The 18021-nt window shown below is 41.8% G+C and overlaps 3 protein-coding genes across 3 annotated transcripts; all 3 read right to left on the bottom strand.

Moving 5' to 3' along the window:
- LOC137908782 (synaptic vesicle 2-related protein-like) lies at nt 1-4383 on the bottom strand. The gene is made up of 15 exons (XM_068753202.1): nt 4341-4383; nt 3782-3867; nt 3604-3702; nt 3450-3521; nt 3228-3352; nt 3068-3131; nt 2839-2964; nt 2216-2344; nt 2032-2105; nt 1740-1822; nt 1007-1099; nt 639-750; nt 452-533; nt 267-356; nt 1-150 (listed from the first exon to the last, which is right to left on the bottom strand). The coding sequence occupies exons 1-15, from the start codon at nt 4381-4383 to the stop codon at nt 1-3; spliced, it is 1428 nt and encodes a 475-aa protein (XP_068609303.1).
- Nucleotides 4384-5545: 1162 nt separating this feature from the next.
- On the bottom strand, nt 5546-10048 carry LOC137908781 (synaptic vesicle 2-related protein-like). Its single transcript, XM_068753201.1, has 16 exons — nt 9999-10048; nt 9720-9835; nt 8688-8773; nt 8500-8598; nt 8349-8420; nt 8132-8256; nt 7993-8056; nt 7741-7866; nt 7539-7667; nt 7364-7437; nt 6896-6972; nt 6706-6810; nt 6195-6306; nt 6014-6095; nt 5837-5926; nt 5546-5746 (listed from the first exon to the last, which is right to left on the bottom strand). Exons 1-16 carry the CDS (start codon nt 10046-10048, stop codon nt 5546-5548), a joined length of 1608 nt encoding a protein of 535 aa, XP_068609302.1.
- Nucleotides 10049-11791: 1743 nt separating this feature from the next.
- Nucleotides 11792-15912, bottom strand: LOC137908778 (synaptic vesicle 2-related protein-like). The gene is made up of 17 exons (XM_068753199.1): nt 15794-15912; nt 15383-15477; nt 15042-15130; nt 14854-14952; nt 14710-14781; nt 14492-14616; nt 14339-14402; nt 14136-14261; nt 13927-14055; nt 13743-13816; nt 13532-13608; nt 13346-13450; nt 12835-12946; nt 12656-12737; nt 12477-12566; nt 12205-12355; nt 11792-11877 (listed from the first exon to the last, which is right to left on the bottom strand). Exons 1-17 carry the CDS (start codon nt 15910-15912, stop codon nt 11792-11794), a joined length of 1695 nt encoding a protein of 564 aa, XP_068609300.1.
- Nucleotides 15913-18021: the final 2109 nt, after the last annotated feature.

Below are 18021 nucleotides of genomic sequence, written 5' to 3'. Positions count from 1 at the left end.
TCACTGGATCTCTTCCTCCTGCTCGAGATATGTCTCCTGCAGACCTCTGCCTAATGTCTCAACAGGAAGACTCAAGCATGCGACCCCAGCCAGAAGGGAAATGGCGATGTATACCGAGAGGGTCAAATATACGGAATACCGGAGCATCACCTGGAAACACACAAGGGAAGGAATCAGGCAGAGACAGTTTAAAAAGATTATGCTGGAGCTCATCTTCAGCACATTTCTTTTGGGAAGTACCAACAGAGATTCTTAATGAATTATACCTCTGATACAAAAGGTGTAACCAGAGAACCCAGGTTTGCCATGCCATAACAAGTCCCCAATGCCAAAGCTCTAGATTCTGTCGGAAATGCCTAAAGAATAAGAGCAAAGAACAGATGAAAGATGAAGATGAAATTGTATAAAGCAATATGTCCAATTTGAACCTGGCAGAAGGTTGTAGAAATACCTCTGATGTGTAGACCACGACAACCTTGGTTCCTCCAGAGATGAAGGCTCTGGCAATAGAGATGCAGATTGTAAGAGCGACCCTGCATGAAGCAAAAGACAGACGCAAAGGATTTCAAATCAGTCCTGATGTTTTAAAATATTTTGCTGCTGAATAATGAGAAAATAACACAGATAAGCAAACGTACCTCCCAATACAAGCATATAAAGGCAGAATGGACAAACAAAACATGAAGAAGCAGATCGCCTCGCTCTTCTTCCTCCCAATGCGGTCAATTACCAGAAGAATGAGCAAAGCACCTGAAACAGACACGAATTAGAAAAGAAATGCAGTTTAAATGCTGCAGAAATAAATAAATGGTAGGTTTCAAGCTTGAGCCACTCTCATTAGTCTGTACATTTGTATGCATGTAATCTTTAGCTTTGTTTTAAATGTCAATGCATGAGAGATGCGTTCAATTATTTAGAACTTTCTTTGCCAATGTCATGTCTGAAGATGTTTAATTCTTAAATTCCACACTACAACTGTAAAAACATCAAGCGGGAGAATATTTACCTGGAAATTCAGCCAGACTTGTCCATAAAAGGCCTTTGTAGTCATCTGATGTCAGATATTTGCAGCTGGGTTCAGCTTTGGCTCCTTGTGTCACTGTTAGGAATTAAAACAATTGTGTTGTTTGTTCTAATGCAATAAAAACTAGAAAATCACTGGGAGAATGCAAACCTCCACCAAGCAGCTCATTCCCCTCCTAACTGGATCTACACCACACAGTGATCTGGATCAGCACCAGAAGGTTCTAGATTGTTCTTGGTATCTTTATACACCAACCATGAAAAGCAAAAGTGAATCAGAGTTGATCCATAAATGTGTTTTAATGTTAATATTTAGTCCTGACCTCATTCTGGATTAGATCCAGAAGACATTGTGCATATCGGACCCCTTTATGACTGTGATTTTAGGTGAGTGAATTGATTGCATATCAATTTCACATTTGACAAGATATGTATTATATTATACTATTCAGTAAATTGGAAAATACAGATTATTTTGTATCTTGACCGTATCCACAATCCGGATCCATCATAACATAGAAGCCCACACCCCTACATGACTGAGTCAAATTCCATGAACATCGGTCAATAATCAACTGAGATATTCCCAACAATTTCATCCGTCTCTAAAACCTTTTGAGTTATGCTGCTAACAAACCAACGGCAGTGATTACATAACGTCCGCCTCGGTGGAGGCTGCGATTAAAGCTGATCACCGGACAGTAGGTGCTACTTACCGGTACAACCACACAGACCTCCAGACTGCAACAGCTGAGATGATAACAGGACCAGACCATAATAAGAAAAGGCAATGACAAACCTTTGGAGAAAAAAAACAACAACCCCCTCATTCATTAAATTAAATCCAAGCAGATGACGTAAAGCATTTGATACATGTGTGTATACGCTACACACAGCAGACGAGACAAAGCAGCTAAAGACATGGTGATATTACCTAGTTAGCAACTACCCACCTCTGGAACATATTTAATCTCATCCAGACAGAATATACATGTTACTCTAACTAACCAGATAAACCACAGAAGGAGAGTAGTCCTCCAATACAGAGGAGAAAGGAGATCTTTAATCTGCCCGCGGTCTTTCTGTAAAAAACAAACAAATAAAAAAACACACGGAAGTGAAATAAATGTACATTTCAGCATCATGTTGGACACACGTCTTCGTTTTCTGACACGCATACCTGTAAGCTCACCTGCGTGTGGGCGGTCACCTTCCCTGGAGGCATGGCCTTACCATTGTCTTTGGCGACACGCTGTAAGGTCGCCATGGCTCTCTCTGCGTTTCCTGTCAGCAAGTCAAAGCGAGGACTTTCGGGAAGCCACTGTGGAACACAGAAAAACCATTTAAGAGTTTAACGCAGGTGATTGTTTTTAATCTTCTTTCTTTTTTATCAAAATACTTTTTGAGTTATAAAGCTTTGCCAATAATTTTTTTTTTTTTGTGGGGACTGTCGTGGAATAAAGTTAGTATGGAGATGGAAAATTGGCATTCTTTATTTATACTTAATAAGATGATCTCCAAATCTATATTTCAAAGATATTTAAATGAATGTTTGATTGTTGTTTAGTCTTCATTTTTAATGAATTTATTTGATTTATGATTTTCACATTGCATATTCTTTATTCTTTCCAACTGTACAATGAAAGGTAACTTATATTGCCGTAAAGGTTTTTAATATTTAGGCCTATAAGCTTTTGCTTCTGCCTGTTTTGGTCTGTTTTCTTATGTAGATGAAAATTATTATTTTGTGTGACTGAAACGAATAAAACTGAAGTGGACAGAACTTCAATATCTATCAATCACCAATACACTTACAAAGCAGAAGCAGATGAATATTGTTGGAGGTAGAGTGGATACAATGAGCAGCCATCTCCAACCAAGCTTTGGCATGATCCACAATGCCAGGAGGACCTCGAACACACAACCAACTGCCCAGAATACCTGACGCACACCAAGACATCAATCAGCAGGGGAGCAATAAATAATAGTTAATCAGATCAAAGATATAACACTGGAATCTAGTGAAATGCATGTAGCACATTACCGACATCATCGTGATGCAGGTACCTCTTATCTTTATGGGCAGGAACTCTGAGTACAACGTCACCCTTGGAAAGGATGATGTCATTTCATGGTTATTAAAAGGTGTTGGTCTGTCAGTGCAGGCTTCGTTTAGTCTCACAAAGAAGAGGCAGTGAACCTACGCCTGAGAACTTCCTCCGATGCCGAAGCCGACGAGGCACCGCAGGAACAAGATCCAGAAATATGTTGGAGCAAAGGCGCTCAACAGACCATAAAACAGGGTCCAGCACATAGACATGATCAGACCCTGCGTCCCAAAACGGAGAGACACACAAATCAAATATGACTGTTAGACATCAAATAAAGAACAAATGACTAAATCAAAGTAGATGGATGAGACTCACAACTCTTCTGCCAAACGTGTCGAACACATGTCCCCACAGAGGGGAGCTGATGCAGATGCCAACAAACACCGCCTGGAAAAAAAAGACGTGTTCAGAACTAGAAAGAATATTTCAAAGGCAGAAACCACTTTCTTTCTTTCTGAGAAACTCTTACCGACGTCATGAGAGCCACCTTGTAGCTGGGCAGCCTCCACTCACAGCGAAGCTGGGGGCCCAAGATGCTGATGATCATAATTTCCATGGCGTCTGCCGTCTGTCCCAGATACGCCGAGTGCTATGTGAGTGTTAAACAGCAGAGCGTGGACCATGTCTCCATGTTTAAGGACTCTTACCCACGACAGTCCGGTGAGGAGAGATAATTTCCACTGGAACTTTCCGAAGCCGATGGTTTCCAGCGCATCGTCTACTGTGAGGGTTTCTGTAAAAGCAACGAGACATTGACTGAAGTTCACTGTCCTCCGGTGAGAAATGTGTGCAGGACGATGAAATGACTTTTATAAGATGAAAACTAGTGAAATAAACATCCAAAACGGACTGACACGCGTCTACTAGCTGCAAAGCAGTGATGTAAAGGTACTGCTTCAGATAGGATCTCCTTCACAGCAAAATAATCCATTGAATTAAGCCATGCCTCTTTAATTGAGAAGACGTTTGTGGTATAGGCAATTATATTGCTAAAGATTAAATGACCAGAAGTACAAAACAGCTAAAATTAGCTCATGACATGGCCATGTTGACACACCATCATGATCTATTAACTTGTAAAGAAACCTCAGGAGATGATCTGCTGTGTAGTGACTACTTGTATTTTTGTATCCCAATAGATTGACACTTTTACACGAGCAACATTTTGAATCCAGCATTTTTACATTGTATTACATTTTTACTAACGGAAATAATCCGGGTTGCTCATTTCACTGCTGATGGCGTGCATTTTCATTTTAATGCGGACAAGAACAAAATGGTTTAAATGTGACTAATAGCTCAGCAAACCTTGGGTTTTGTCGGATCTACATCTGAATGCAGGTTCATTTCCTCCATCTGACTCAGCTCCTGCTGAGGTAGACGTGCAGCTCTCATCGGCTGTGCCGTTGTCCTCATTGCATCGATCCAAATAATTTTCGTCACTCCTAGAACTAGAAATTCAAAATGACAACCATAGCATAATCTCTGGTAACATTGCAACAGTGTGCAGCAGGTCTTCCCTAAATGTTTTCCCTTTTTAAATATGAGCAAATGGAGATATTAAAACAATAAAGTTGTTACCCAAAGTCAGGATCTGTCTTGCAAACAGAGCTTTTGGGTTTTCTCCAGTTGTCCATTTTGGTGCTGCAGGTTGAGAGCCTCAGCTCGACCCAAAGCGCTTTGACATTTATGTATTTTGGGTTTTATTGCGACAACCAATCAGAGCTCATTATCTTGTGAGGGAGGGAAGGGGAGGCTACACCTGGAAAACAACCTCATTCACTCATGGCTAATGGTCTTTCCGAAAAACACGCCCACATGACTTAGCAGACCAATCATGATGCAACGCGCCACGTCTAGTCGAAACGAGCGTGCGTAAATTGTCGTGGGATAAACACTGCGTCAAACAAACCTATTGGCGCTTTGAATAGCGTGTCACACGAGTGTGAATATCAGATAGTCACGGCTTGTGTAACCATGGCGACCGCTATCCTGAACGACTGGAAGCAGGTGTACACTTTATTCCCTTCGTTAAACCAAAAACCAACTATGAGAATGCTGTTTTATTGTTATGTTAAGGAGCTTTACAGAGACAGACCTTTTTGTTCGACTGTTAGGGTTCTTTATGTTCAATCAGAAACGATCAAAGCCACAAGACGAAATTTGTATTAGCGGTGAACTGTAATTTTATAGGTAGGACCTACCAAGATACCTGAAGGTCAAAGATCAGTGTGACATAATAACATTAGACACCTGCAGGTAAACACATGTTCACACATTAATGAGATAAGTGTGAATGGAGCGATTAACACTCAGGTGTTGCTTTCTTGTTTCCAGCAGGGGGCGGTGTCACCTCGAACGTATGTTGCTCTGCGGATTCCTCCAGGATGTAAAAATCCCATTAAAACAAGCTACTGTCCGATCTTGTTTGATCTGCCATCAGTTTGACTCGTCGTCGTCGTCATCTGGACTCCAGCCTCCTTGTTAAGACTGGATTCCTGCAGTCCCCTGCCCAAAGTCTCCAACGGCAACATGAGAGGCAAAAAGCCAGCCAGCAGAGTGCAGCCACAGTAGACAGAAAGGCTCAAATACTTCGATTTCCTGAGCATCACCTAGAACCGAAACAGAAAACGAGGGATCATGCAAAGAAACGTTGACAATAAACTGAATGACTTTGGTGCTGAACGCCAAATCGTTCATACCTCTGACACAAATGGAGAAACGAGGGAACCCAGTTTAGACATCATGCTACAAGTCCCCATCGCTAAGGCTCTATTTTCTGTAGGAAACACCTGAGTGGGAAGAAAGCTTTCAATTCATCTGAAATATACAAAAACAAATGAGTTTAATTCAAACCTAATAAAGGTACGTGGAGCCACCTCTGGTGTGTAGATGTAAACAACTTGGAATACTCCAATGATGAAGGCTCTGGCAATAAAGATGCAGATTGTAAGAGCGACCCTGCACGAATCAAAAGACAGACACAAAGGATTTGAGAGCCCTGCTGCTGTTTTATTCTAATTGGTCGATCACAATATAAGACAGATAAGACAAACTCACCTCCCGATACAAGCATACAAAGGCAAAATCAACAAAGAGAATATGAATAAGCACAATGCCATGGTCTTCCTCCTGCCAATACGCTCCATTATCCAAAGGACAGCAAAAATACCTGAAACAGTCACAAACTATTGAACATATCATTTACCTGCTGGTAGACAAACAATAAATATCATTCTAAAGCTTAGGCTGTTACACATTTCTGCACCTCCATCTCCTGAGGCTAAGGCCTACATGTGCTACAAGAGTGCAACAAGACACCAAACCTGTTCCTGCAAGGAAGGTGGAATTATTCATGTGTGCAAATGTGTACTTTAATCTGAATATTTGCTTTGTTGGTGCATGGAATATCGTGGCCCGAGAGATGTGTTTCAATATATACTTTTAGTTTGCCTTGAACTGAAGAATTATCACAATTTCTCATGTCTCAGCATTATGACTGTCTTTCATCTTTCAATTCCATATCACAGCTCTGAAAAATAAACGCCTATAAAAGAAATCATGCTTTTACCTGGGACTTCAGCAAAGGTTGTCCATAAAAGGCTTTTGTAGTCAGCTGATGTCAAATAATTACATTCTAAGTTACAGGTGGGGTCCAGATCGGCTCCTTTGATCGCTATAAGGAAGAATAGAAGTCTGGTGTTGCCTGTTCAATTTGAAGACTCATATTTGCTGATCAACAGACAGTAGCTGTTACTTACTGCCACACGAATCTCCAGTCTGGAGCAGCTCAGTCGTCAAAAGGATTATGCCATAATAGGAGAACGCAATGGAAAGCCTTTGGATGAAATAATAATTCAGTGTTCTACAATTGAAAAAATATTTTTGTGCACTTTAATATAAAGCAGGAGATGTAGTGCCCGACTGGATTGAGCCTGTCTTGTGAAACCTGCTGAACTAAATAGCATCTGTCCACATCTATGACAATATCAGTCCCAATGTTTGCAATTATTTTGAAGCGATGCGACTCAGCAGATTTACTCAAGATTATTATTAAATTAATTATTCATTAAAGCCAACTGAAAAAACAAGTCTCGGCAGCATTTCCACACGGCGCTAGCGTATGTACAGCTTATTCTTGCAGAAGAATTACACATTATTAAATGACCAAAGTGAAATTCTTATAGATGATAGAGGATAAAGTGGAAGACATTTTCACTTAAGCTAACCAGAGAAACCACAGAAGAATAGTCATCCTCCAATACTGAGGAGAAAGGAGATCTTTAATCTGCCCGCGGTCCTTCTGTGAAATTAAAACACAAATAGAAGGAACATTTTTAGCATTAACCAGGGAAGCATCATGTTGGACACACGTCTTACTGACACGCATACCTGTAAGCTCACCTGTGTGTGGGCGGTCACCTTCCCTGGAGGCATGGCCTTACCATTGTCTTTGGCGACACGCTGTAAGGTCGCCATGGCTTTCTCTGCGTTTCCAGTCAGCAAGTCAAAGCGAGGACTTTCGGGAAGCCACTGTGGAACACAGAAAAGTTAACCTCGGCATATTGTTAGTTTAAGCATATCTATCAATCACCAATATTCTTACAAAGCAGAAGCAGATGAATATCGCCAATGGTAGAGTGGACACAATGAGCAGCCATCTCCAACCAAGTGTGGGCATGATCCACAATGCCAGCAGGACCTCGAACACACCACCACCTGACCAGAATAACTGATGCATTCAAATGCGTGAATCAGGAGGGAATTGATAAACATGATGATTAATCAGATCAAAGATACAACATTGGAATACAGCAAAAGGCATTCATTTGCTTTTTAAAAAAACACACCACATTACCGTCATCATCATGATGTAGGTGCCTCTCTTCTTAATGGGGAGGAACTCTGAGTAAAGTGTCACCCTTGATAGAGACCAAAGTTTCTTAGGAATTATATTACGGTTGCTAAAATGTGTTCAACAAACAAAGTGAAATTACGTCTGAGGAATTCCGCCGAGGCCGAAGCCGACGAGGCCCTGCAGGAACAAGAACCAGGAATATGTTGGAGCGAAGGCGCTCAACAGACCATAAAACAGGGTCCAGCACATAGACATGATCAGACCCTGCGTCCGACAGAGAGACGAAAGACAAAAGATATGAATGAACCGGCAAGCAAGGGACAGAATTCACACGAAGAAGATCAGAGGCGACTTACAACTCTTCTGCCGTACATGTCATAAACACGCCCCCATCCAGGACAACTTATCGCCGAGAAAAGAAACACCACCTGTAACAGACGTAGGGCTTGAAGCAAACATTTTCAAACACCTTAAAATAAGCCACGAAGCCTTTGTATAGGTTCTTACCGATATTATGAGAGCCACCTTGTAGCTGGGCAGCCTCCACTCACATCGCAGCTGGGGGCCCAAGATGGTGAGGATCATCATTTCCATGGCTTCTCCCATCTGTCCCAGAGAGTCAGAGAAGTCCCTGTTTAACTGGCATCATGTGGGAATCAGGACAAGGACTTTTCTTCGTGCTTAAGGAGTCTTACCCATGCGAAACCAGTGACGAAAGATAATTTCCAATGGAATTTTCCAAAGCCAATGGTTTCCAGTACATAGTCTACCGTTAAGGTTTCTGTGAAAGTGACAATGGCATTCGCTGAATTCACTGTCCCCTGGAAAGACATGCATGTGCAGTATAATAGAGCCAGATCAAGCTTGACTTGGTGACTTTGATATGTTGAAAATCTGTGCTGGCGCCCTCCTCAGGCTCTCACCGCGCCACCGTGCCGCCATATTTATTTTATTTCTATTAAATCAAAACAATATTGGGTAGAGTACATCGATTCAGATTCGCTCCTGACAGCAACCACATACAGAGGTGCCTGGATTACAACGTGTTTTCCTCGTTATGGGCTGTCGGTCGGTTGAAAGTGTTTCAAAAAAGGTAAAAATCAGTGACGGGTTCAAAAAGGAAAGAGTGAAGTAGAAATTAGTGTCGCATTTAGACTGTAATGAGTGAGTTAAGTTAAGAGAATTAGGCGACTGAGATTATGACGTATGAAAGCGACCCTCCACCCCCGCCAGCACCCTCCACCTAAAGGCGAATACGCTTCATAAAACCCGTTTGTTGCTTTAACACTAGAACTATACCAAGGCAGTCGTTTTGACTGCTTTCAAAATTTGCAACATCATAACATTGTTTAAAAAAAACAACTATGCACCAATGGGATCCCGACTTTTCCTAAATGTGTGTATATATTATTATAACATTGTTTTATCATTAAAATATCAAAAGACAAAAGAGATCTGAGTATTACTCCCTCGAATGACCATAGCAGTGAGATTGACTGCATGCTTTTTACAGGGCGTGTCATGTGGGCGTGTCATACGTCACTCTTTGCTACATTGTCCTGCTCTATTGTCTGTTTGTTTTTCAGAGAGTGATGTCTCTTGGTGTTTGGAAGAAGCTTCAATCTATGAACTGAACTGAAAATAATATTCAAAATTTTCAGTTTGCTTTGAATTGACACGATCAAAATTGACATAAACTCCATGGCAGCTACTGGAGCTGGACAAACCTTCTTCGTCAGATCCAGACCTGGATGCAGAAGTTCCTCCCTCTGAGGTGATGGTGCAGATCTCATGGTCTGTGTTCTGGTCCTCATCGCTCTGACCCACAAAACGTTCCTCACTGCTTAGCATCAACACGTCCCGAGAAGAAAGTCAGGCTTCATTCAGCACAGATGTTAAACTTAAAGTATGATTAACCCTACACTAAATACACTAACTAATAATAAATTGTAAGTACAGACATAGGACATTGAAATATTAGAAATAAAGACATCTTATCACTTTACCTCAGATGGCGCTTGTACAAAATCCTTCTTGGTCTGCTCCAGTTCTCCATTTCAATATGACTGTTTCAAACAGACAGCTTTTCTCTGAAAGCAGAAAGGTGTCAGAAGCTGTTTGTGCGTTTCAGGTTTCATTGCAGCACCCAATCAGAGTGCATTCTGTCAGGTGTGCAGGGCGGGATCACAGCAGGAAACGGTGCTGCTGCATGACTGAATGGGGCGGAGCTGTCAAATTAACATTTTAGCAACATTTTAATTTGGATCCTCACATTTCTTTCAGCTGCTCATGATAATCTGCTGTTTATATTTTTATATTTATGTTTGTAAAATACATTTCTGTAAATTACACTGTCATTTTTAGTTTTAATCATTTTTAATTTCTTTTTTTCTCCACTTTATCTTTACGTTTTATACCGTGTCAGAACTGTGACCAGAGGGCGCTCTCGCTGTCTCACCGCCTTCTCTTTCTCTGTGCGTGAATGGTTGTCTGTCTTTGTGTGACCCTGCAATACACTGGTGACACGTCCGAGGTGTACCCCGCCTCTCACCCATAGCAAGCTGGGATAGACTCCAGAAACGCCCGCAATCTGCAAAGCGGAAGAAAATGAATACCCAATTAAATAGTTAGCGTACTTTCTATGGTTTATACAGGTTTTTCCATTATGCCATGTATATTATATAAGCACACGGCTTAAGTATATTCAGTGCACACAGCAGAAGGCACAAAGAACTCACATAATTATTATTTTTAATTAGGCCTAGTGCCCTAAATAGCATCCATCCAGCTCATGCTACATATTCCAGAGTTTGCAATGTGCCAAATTATTATGAGTTAATATCCCTGCAGACACATTTACTCCAGAATATACTACATTTAGCCACATCAACTGAAATAACAAGCTTTCACGCGCACATGTATTTAAGTGTCCTTTGAGCCTTTTTCTTATACCAGGAGAGCTAAAAGGATGAGTTACGTCACCTTGGTGTTGATCTGCCGTTGCGTGTATCTTGCTCGTCGGCTAGTTCACGCCGACCAAGTCATCCGTATCAGTGATTGAACGAAACTATATCAACATGGAAATGTTGGGATTATGTTAATCTGAAACAAGAAGACACACCGCAAACTACACAAGGATTTCATGCTAATCAAACTTGTATGATATAATTGTGTTTCATAATAGATTAAAAAAAAAGAACAAAAAGAAACTCATTGTCGGCCTACTTTATGAAGAACAGAAGAACACTGGAGAGAACCCGAGACAAGCAGGCAGGAAAACAAAAGCATAATCTGGCAAGGTAATGCAGGTGAACCGGATCTATGAAGGGAGTGAGTTGGTGAGCGGGGATGAGGATCAGGTGTGCCCCGTTTGGCTCAACCTGTCCGACACGACAACAAAAGAAGCAAAGACAGGAGTGATGGAGGCTACTACAAATTAAACATCAAAACAGCGTAACCATAACAACTATCAGATGGACAATATCAGCATTGTCTGCCATCGTGTGCATCTCTCTCACTGGCTGCTTCACTCCGATTTAGTATGAAAGCGTGAATGATTGAACAAACGAATGAAACGATATTAAATAGGAAATGTTAAAATTCTGTTAAACAGAAACAAGGATATTCTGCGAGTGTGTTTCATTCGCAGTGCAGGAAATGGAAATGGTCAAGCAAATAAGAAAGAAATAGGCTGCAGTTTTTCTTTAGACTTCACTTGTAAAATCCGTGATGGGACTGAGCTCCCAATGATCAATTGACGGTATGTCTCAAAAAATAGATTTCAGTCATGAATGACCCTTCAATCATCATGCAGAAACCCATCGTCCAGGCCGGCCGGGGGCCGGCCCAAGGTTCCGATCACCTCCAGGGATGCTGAGCATAGATCTAGTGGCAGGACAAAATCGTGGAATTATCCAATGACCCTTGGGCAAAAGCAGGTATGAGAAGGTAACGAACTCGAGTCAGTCGACTTGTGATAAGTAGCTGACTTTGAATGAACTCGTTTTCGAAATGATCTCTGAGAGAACCTCGTTTATCACTAACACAAATCTGTCGCTGATTATCCATCATGGCTCCGTTGATTAAAATGAGCGTTAAATCTCAGTCTTTTTCATTTTCCATTGTTTGTTGCGCTTCCTTTTGAGGAACATTTACACTTGGACAGTGTTGCACCGCTTTACTTGGATGTTGTTGTTGCTGTTGTTGTTGTGCTTGTCTGCACTCCATCCTCATTGTCAAGCTTGGACTCCTGCAGAGCTGCGCTCAGCGTCTTGTTAGGCAGCATCAAGCATGCAATACCAGCCAGCAGCGAACAGACGAAGTACGCTGACAGGGTCAAATTAAAGGATTTCCTGAGCATTACCTAGATTCAACACACACACACACACACACACAATAAATCAGAAAAACATGCTGCTTAATTATGAGTGATATCAGACCGATGATAAGCGTAAGTAGCAACGGACGTGGTAAATCCATCATACCTCTGACACAAAGGGAGTAACCAGGGAACCCGCCCTGCCAACTGCATTGCAAGTTCCCACTGCCAAGGCTCTATTTTTGATCGGGAAAACCTAATTATACAGAAAGAGCATTTCCTTCTGTTAAGATTCTAGAAAATAAATGTCTCAGATTTTAAACTGGTAAGAATATGGAGAGCCACCTGTGGTGTGTAAACAAAGACAAGTTGAAATCCTCCAGCGATGAAGGCTCTGGCGATAAAGATGAAGATTGTAAGCACTACCCTGCGTGAACCAAAAACACAGAAGTTTTCAATCTGTGCTGCTGTTTTCATAGATTTAGTATTTGAATTATAAAAACAACACACACGGACAATCTTACCTCCCAACACAAGCATGTAAAGGCAAAATGAACAAAGAGAACATAAAAAAACACAATGCCAGGCTTATTTTCCTCCCAATACGGTCAACCATAAGAAGGAAAAATAAAACACCTAAAACAGACGTGAAATAACAAACATAAGGGTTAAATGCTGCAGACAAACCGGATGCAGAGGCATTAGAATACATTCTACAGGCTGGGCCGCTCCCAGCATATTCCTGCATCTCTTTCTCATTAGGCTAAGTACTTCAGGATTACATGGCAAGAAGAGTGACCTTATGTCAAGACTTGGAACGGGGTTGTCAATAACGGTGCAGGAAACACGATGTAAGATTTTTGTAAATTCTAAAAAAAAGAATTATACAACCCTTCAGAATTTTAGCAGAAATAGCAAAAAATTATCTAAGATCTCCCTCGTATTCATGAAGAAAAATGGACGAATAAATAGTTCAATGTTTCACTCGGCAGTTTCTGTTCCAAGCCACAGCCGCTGGACAAAAGTTATTTTCACCTGGGAATTCCGCCAAGGTTGTCCATAAAAGGTCTTTGTAGTCAGTTAATGTCAAATACTGACACTCTAGAAAACAAACGTGTTCATCCTCGGTTCTTTGGGTCCCTAAATCGAAGACGGAGAGTTTGGTGTTGGTTTATGTTGAAGATGAAGACAAACAATTCAAGCTGTTGGTCAGTTACTGACTCCCACACGGGTCTCCAGACTGGAACAGCTCGGTCGTCAGCAGGATTAGACCGTAATAGGAAAAGGCAGCAGCAAACCTTTGGATGACATGATATTAGTGTAAATTCTAAATTACACACACCAGACGACAGGATATCGCATAACTATTTGGACCTGGTTATGAAAGGTTGACATAAATCTAGACGACAAAGGATGAAATATTTAAACTAACCAGATAAACCACAGAAGAAGAGTCGCTCTCCAATACTGAGGTGCGAAGAGGTCTTTAATCTGCCCGCGGTTGTTCTGTGAAATTAAAACAAAAATAGAACATCCAAGTTTGGAATGAATAAACGAAATATCCTATCTCATATATTATCTTATATATTATACTACCCATATACTCAGAACCTTACCTCTATTTGCGGGATCACTTTCCCTTGAAGCATGGTCTGACCATTCTCTTTGGCGACACGCTGTAAAGTTAACATGACTTTCTCTGTGTTTCCCGCCATCAAGTCGAAATGAGGACTTTCGGGAAGCCACTGTGAAACACAGAGAGGCTATCGAAGGTTTCAGTGTAACTTTATTTTAAGCATCTGTCTCAATCCACCAGTGTACTTACAAAGCTGAAGCAGACAAATATAGCCTTTGGCAGGACGGACACACCGAGCAGCCATCTCCAACCAAGCCTGGGCATGATCCAAATAGCTAGCAGGACCTCCATCACAGTACCAAATGACCAAAATACCTGATGCACCCAAACGCATCAAAGGTGCTAATTACTGAGATCAGAGATAAATCATTATCAGATATAAATCACATTACCTTCATGATCATGATGCGGGGTCCTTTCATTTTTATGGGGAGGAACTCTGAGTACAGTGTCACCCTTTAAAGGGATGAAAGATTGTTGGATGTCATTTCATGGTCCTCAAAAGGTGTTTGATTGATCACAGAAAGAGGGAGAAGTGAACTTACGACTGAGAACATCCTGCAATGCCAAAACCTACAAGACCCCGCAGGAGCAATACCCAGGTATAGGCCGGAGCGAAGGCACTCAACAGACCATAAAACAGGGTCCAGCACATAGAACTGATCAGACCCTGTGTCCCATAGAGGTACAAAGAGAAGAGTAAAGCGTCAAGTAATGCACAAAAATGATGCATGGAACAAAAAAAAAAGCAAAGGAGACTCACGACTCTTCTGCCAAGCTTGTCGAACACATTCCCCCATAAAGGGGAACCGATTATCATCCCAACAAACAGCATCTAAAAAACAGTTTCAAGCAAACATTTTGAAATTCTTTAAAACAAGCGCCATTTCAGTTTTGACGTTCTTACCAAAGCAATGAGAGCCACTTCATAGGTGGGCAGCCTCCACTCACAGTGAAGCTGGGGGCCCAGGATGCTGAGGATCACCATCTCCACGGCTTCTCCTGTCTGTCACAGAGACGTGGGGCGCTGTGAGAGAGACGAACAGTGCCTGGAAGTCAGAGCCGAATCGTTCCTCCATGTCTAAGGACCCCTACCCATGCCAATCCCGTGAGGATACATAATTTCAACTGGAATTTCCCAAACCCGAAGGTTTCCAGCGCATCTTGTACCGTAAAGGTTTCCCCTGTAAAGAAGTAGAAGTCATGTATAACTGAAAAGAAGCATGACTTAATGACTTTGCTGTGTTCAAAAATCTGCGCAACACACATTCAAACTGAACTACCACATCTCCTGTCTGCTAAATAATGATTTTATAGCATATAAAAGAGCCTGGGCTCTGCAAAAGATGAAAAGGCTCGGGCTAGCAGGTGTGTCTCTCACACAGAGGCTGAATAAATACTCGATAGATGACTATAAACACCAACGTTTGACTAACATGTTTTGTCAGATCTGGATCTGGACGCAGGTTTTCCTTCTTCATTGTCGGCGCCTTTGTTCTCATAGCTCTGACCCACGAATTGCTCCCCGCCCCTAAACATCAGAAAACCACAAGGAGACATTAGTCATCAAAAAAAGATCGCACAAGAAATAAAATGAGATAATACGATCAATACCGAGCGAATAACCCGTCAGGACTTCTCCACATCCATTCCAGCATCGCTGCTTGAAAGTCAGACGCCGCTGTGCTCTTCAGGTTTAAATGTGACCCTGAATTTACATGATGATGGGGGAGGGGAGGGGCTACGCCGGTAAATCAAACAGTGCTACTGCGTGTGTGATTGGGAAGGCTTTACAACCACCGGCATGTATAACATTGATTACCATATTACAAAGGAACAAGAAATACCTGAGCAAGTCGGCAAACATGAAAAGCCAGTCACTCTGGGAAGATGCATCGATCGAGACACTGTAAAGGTCTATCGCTGGACGTCTGTGGTCCCTGTAGAAAGGGCATTGTCCCTCCATGTTGTGTGCTCATCTTCCTCACTGCCTGTTCACTTTACATTTCATCCTCTGGGGCAACCTTCTGCGCTACTCTTCCTCTTTCCACTGGGTGCCGGACTTGGAGTTAAATCCTCCATTCAGAGTGAGGAGCTCTCTTGTATGGATTATCTATGGCTGCTGTCTCCTCCTTAGGACAGTTTATGACCCAGTGTCATCTCGTGTCCACATATTGATCACTCAGCCGATGGCCCAGGGCTAGCCGATGAGAGACCAAAGTTGTAGGGGATTTCCATAATTGAGGGACATTCCATTGCTGATCAAGTTATGCTCTACTGCATTTACAGAAACGTTTATGAATTGTGAGTATGTAGTATAGCTTGGTGCTTTAGGCTACTAGCAAAAACATGGATTTTCTAGGCTGCTAGAAATGTGATCTCGAGGTCCGGTCCATTTCTAATGTGCCTGGCTTTGACGAGGATGAGTATTTGATGAGTGTGATCCGTCCCTTATTAGGACAGCAGTGGATTTACCTTCAAGACTTTCTACATCCCAGATATTCATCGGCGTTTGCATAATGGATTACAATATGGCGATGGGGATTTTCCCAGTATCCTCTCTTACATCGGTCTGTGTTTTGGCCAATCCTCAGTAATGTAAGATGCCTTTGTGGATGCTAACAGGAAGCAGGATGTTAAAGTTTAAACAGCTGGAATAAGAGGGCAGCGTTACTCGGCTGGCAACCAAACAACACATCTTTGCTGCATCTTCATCTCCTCTTTTTCATTCACGTGTTGGCTGTTGCTTTTAAATTAAAGCAGTAAATGCAAAGATGTATTGAAAAATAAAGATATATTTGACTACAAATTTGTATTTCTTTTTATAGAACGCTACATTTCAAAGCTTCATTGTTTAACGACGATACCAATGAAATGCACGATAATTAAAGAGGAACATAGGCTGGAACTTAATATGCGACAGCTGCCGGTGGCAAAGTAGTTTAATTCAAATAGTTTTGATCAGTCACTGCAATGAAGAGTTGGTAATTAGTTTGAAATGCATCTACCTAATCAATGATCAGTAATTGAATACCTGTGCTGTAATTTTGTTGGGAGGAGGGCGAGGACGGGTCCCCGGGTGGATAAGGTTACAACATCCTTGTATTACATACGCACAAACACACACTGGAGCACACACACGGACACACTTTTCCTTAAACACGTAGTGTGCAAGCATGTTTGGTGCTCCATGAATGTTTAACCACCACAGCGCTTCCTTAGCCGCTAGCACACTGCCGCCGCATCATCCACCATGTAGGGGCATCGACCCAGCAGGAAGCAGCAGTGCTACTCTCCTCTTCCTCCTCCTGCTCTGTTCCAGGCCGTGACACCGGGCAGGACTTGAAACATCTGTGTTGACCATAAAGAGGATCCGCAATGGAAGAACTCGTCGGCTGCTAAACTTGCATCGCTGGTTGTGTTTGTCTGAGTCGGATGTCTAAGGAGGGAAGTTCGAATTGGTTCGGACTGACCGGGTTCTGCACACAAGACTCGACGATGACACACGTGGTGGTGGAAGCGAAGCAGGTAATTTCACAAAGCAGAATTAGGACTTCCCGAGGAGGTTATGTCTCAATCTGTGTCTTTGTGTCTTCAACATTTTCTTTTTAAATAATAAGTGGATCTTGAAAGAAACACATCTGCAGATCATACCAGTAATACAAATCTGGGATCTTCTCAGGGTGATTGATCTGTCTGCTAGAGGGATGATGGAGTGAGTCTTAGTCTTTGTGGGAGAGAATCGTGTGAGTGTGTCATTCTAGTTTTTAATTACCTGTGACAAGAATCAGATGAGATTAAATGATGCAGTTTTTTATTTGTTTATTTTTTGTTTATTTGGTTATCATTAACATAACTTGGAAAGTTTCAGTGGATTTTATTTGTAGGGTTGGGCCAAGAAAGGAAAGTGCGTATTTGTTTCACCATCTGTCTCACAACTGTTCGCAATCAGCAATTATCATCTGTCAATAATTATCAATCATTCTACTTTATGAATCAAATCATGTGAATCTAAAGGAGGTGATGTGATGTGTGACTGAGAAAGCCTGACTCTGCAGTTATAACCTTTTAGATT

This window comes from Brachionichthys hirsutus, chromosome 19, assembly GCF_040956055.1.
Source record: "Brachionichthys hirsutus isolate HB-005 chromosome 19, CSIRO-AGI_Bhir_v1, whole genome shotgun sequence".
NCBI classification, from domain to species: Eukaryota; Metazoa; Chordata; class Actinopteri; order Lophiiformes; family Brachionichthyidae; genus Brachionichthys; species Brachionichthys hirsutus.
This window is presented reverse-complemented; position numbering and strand designations above follow the sequence as displayed.

What these genes read in the sequence shown, in the direction of transcription:
- LOC137908781 (XM_068753201.1), bottom strand. Translation starts at nt 10,048, where the DNA reads ATGGAGAACTGGAGCAGACCAAGAAGGATTTTGTACAAGCGCCATCTG. An exon ending in CCTACATCATGATGATGACG is followed by an intron (nt 7,867 to 7,992) that starts GTAATGTGGTGT and finishes TGAATGCATCAG; the next exon opens with TTATTCTGGTCAGGTGGTGG. An exon ending in TTTCTCCATTTGTGTCAGAG is followed by an intron (nt 5,747 to 5,836) that starts GTATGAACGATT and finishes TTTCGGTTCTAG; the next exon opens with GTGATGCTCAGGAAATCGAA.
- LOC137908778 (XM_068753199.1), bottom strand. Translation starts at nt 15,912, where the DNA reads ATGGAGGGACAATGCCCTTTCTACAGGGACCACAGACGTCCAGCGATA. An exon ending in AAGTGATCCCGCAAATAGAG is followed by an intron (nt 13,817 to 13,926) that starts GTAAGGTTCTGA and finishes TTAATTTCACAG; the next exon opens with AACAACCGCGGGCAGATTAA. An exon ending in TTACTCCCTTTGTGTCAGAG is followed by an intron (nt 12,356 to 12,476) that starts GTATGATGGATT and finishes TGTTGAATCTAG; the next exon opens with GTAATGCTCAGGAAATCCTT.
- LOC137908782 (XM_068753202.1), bottom strand. Translation starts at nt 4,383, where the DNA reads ATGCACGCCATCAGCAGTGAAATGAGCAACCCGGATTATTTCC. An exon ending in TTATATGCTTGTATTGGGAG is followed by an intron (nt 534 to 638) that starts GTACGTTTGCTT and finishes TGCTTCATGCAG; the next exon opens with GGTCGCTCTTACAATCTGCA. An exon ending in TTACACCTTTTGTATCAGAG is followed by an intron (nt 151 to 266) that starts GTATAATTCATT and finishes GTGTGTTTCCAG; the next exon opens with GTGATGCTCCGGTATTCCGT.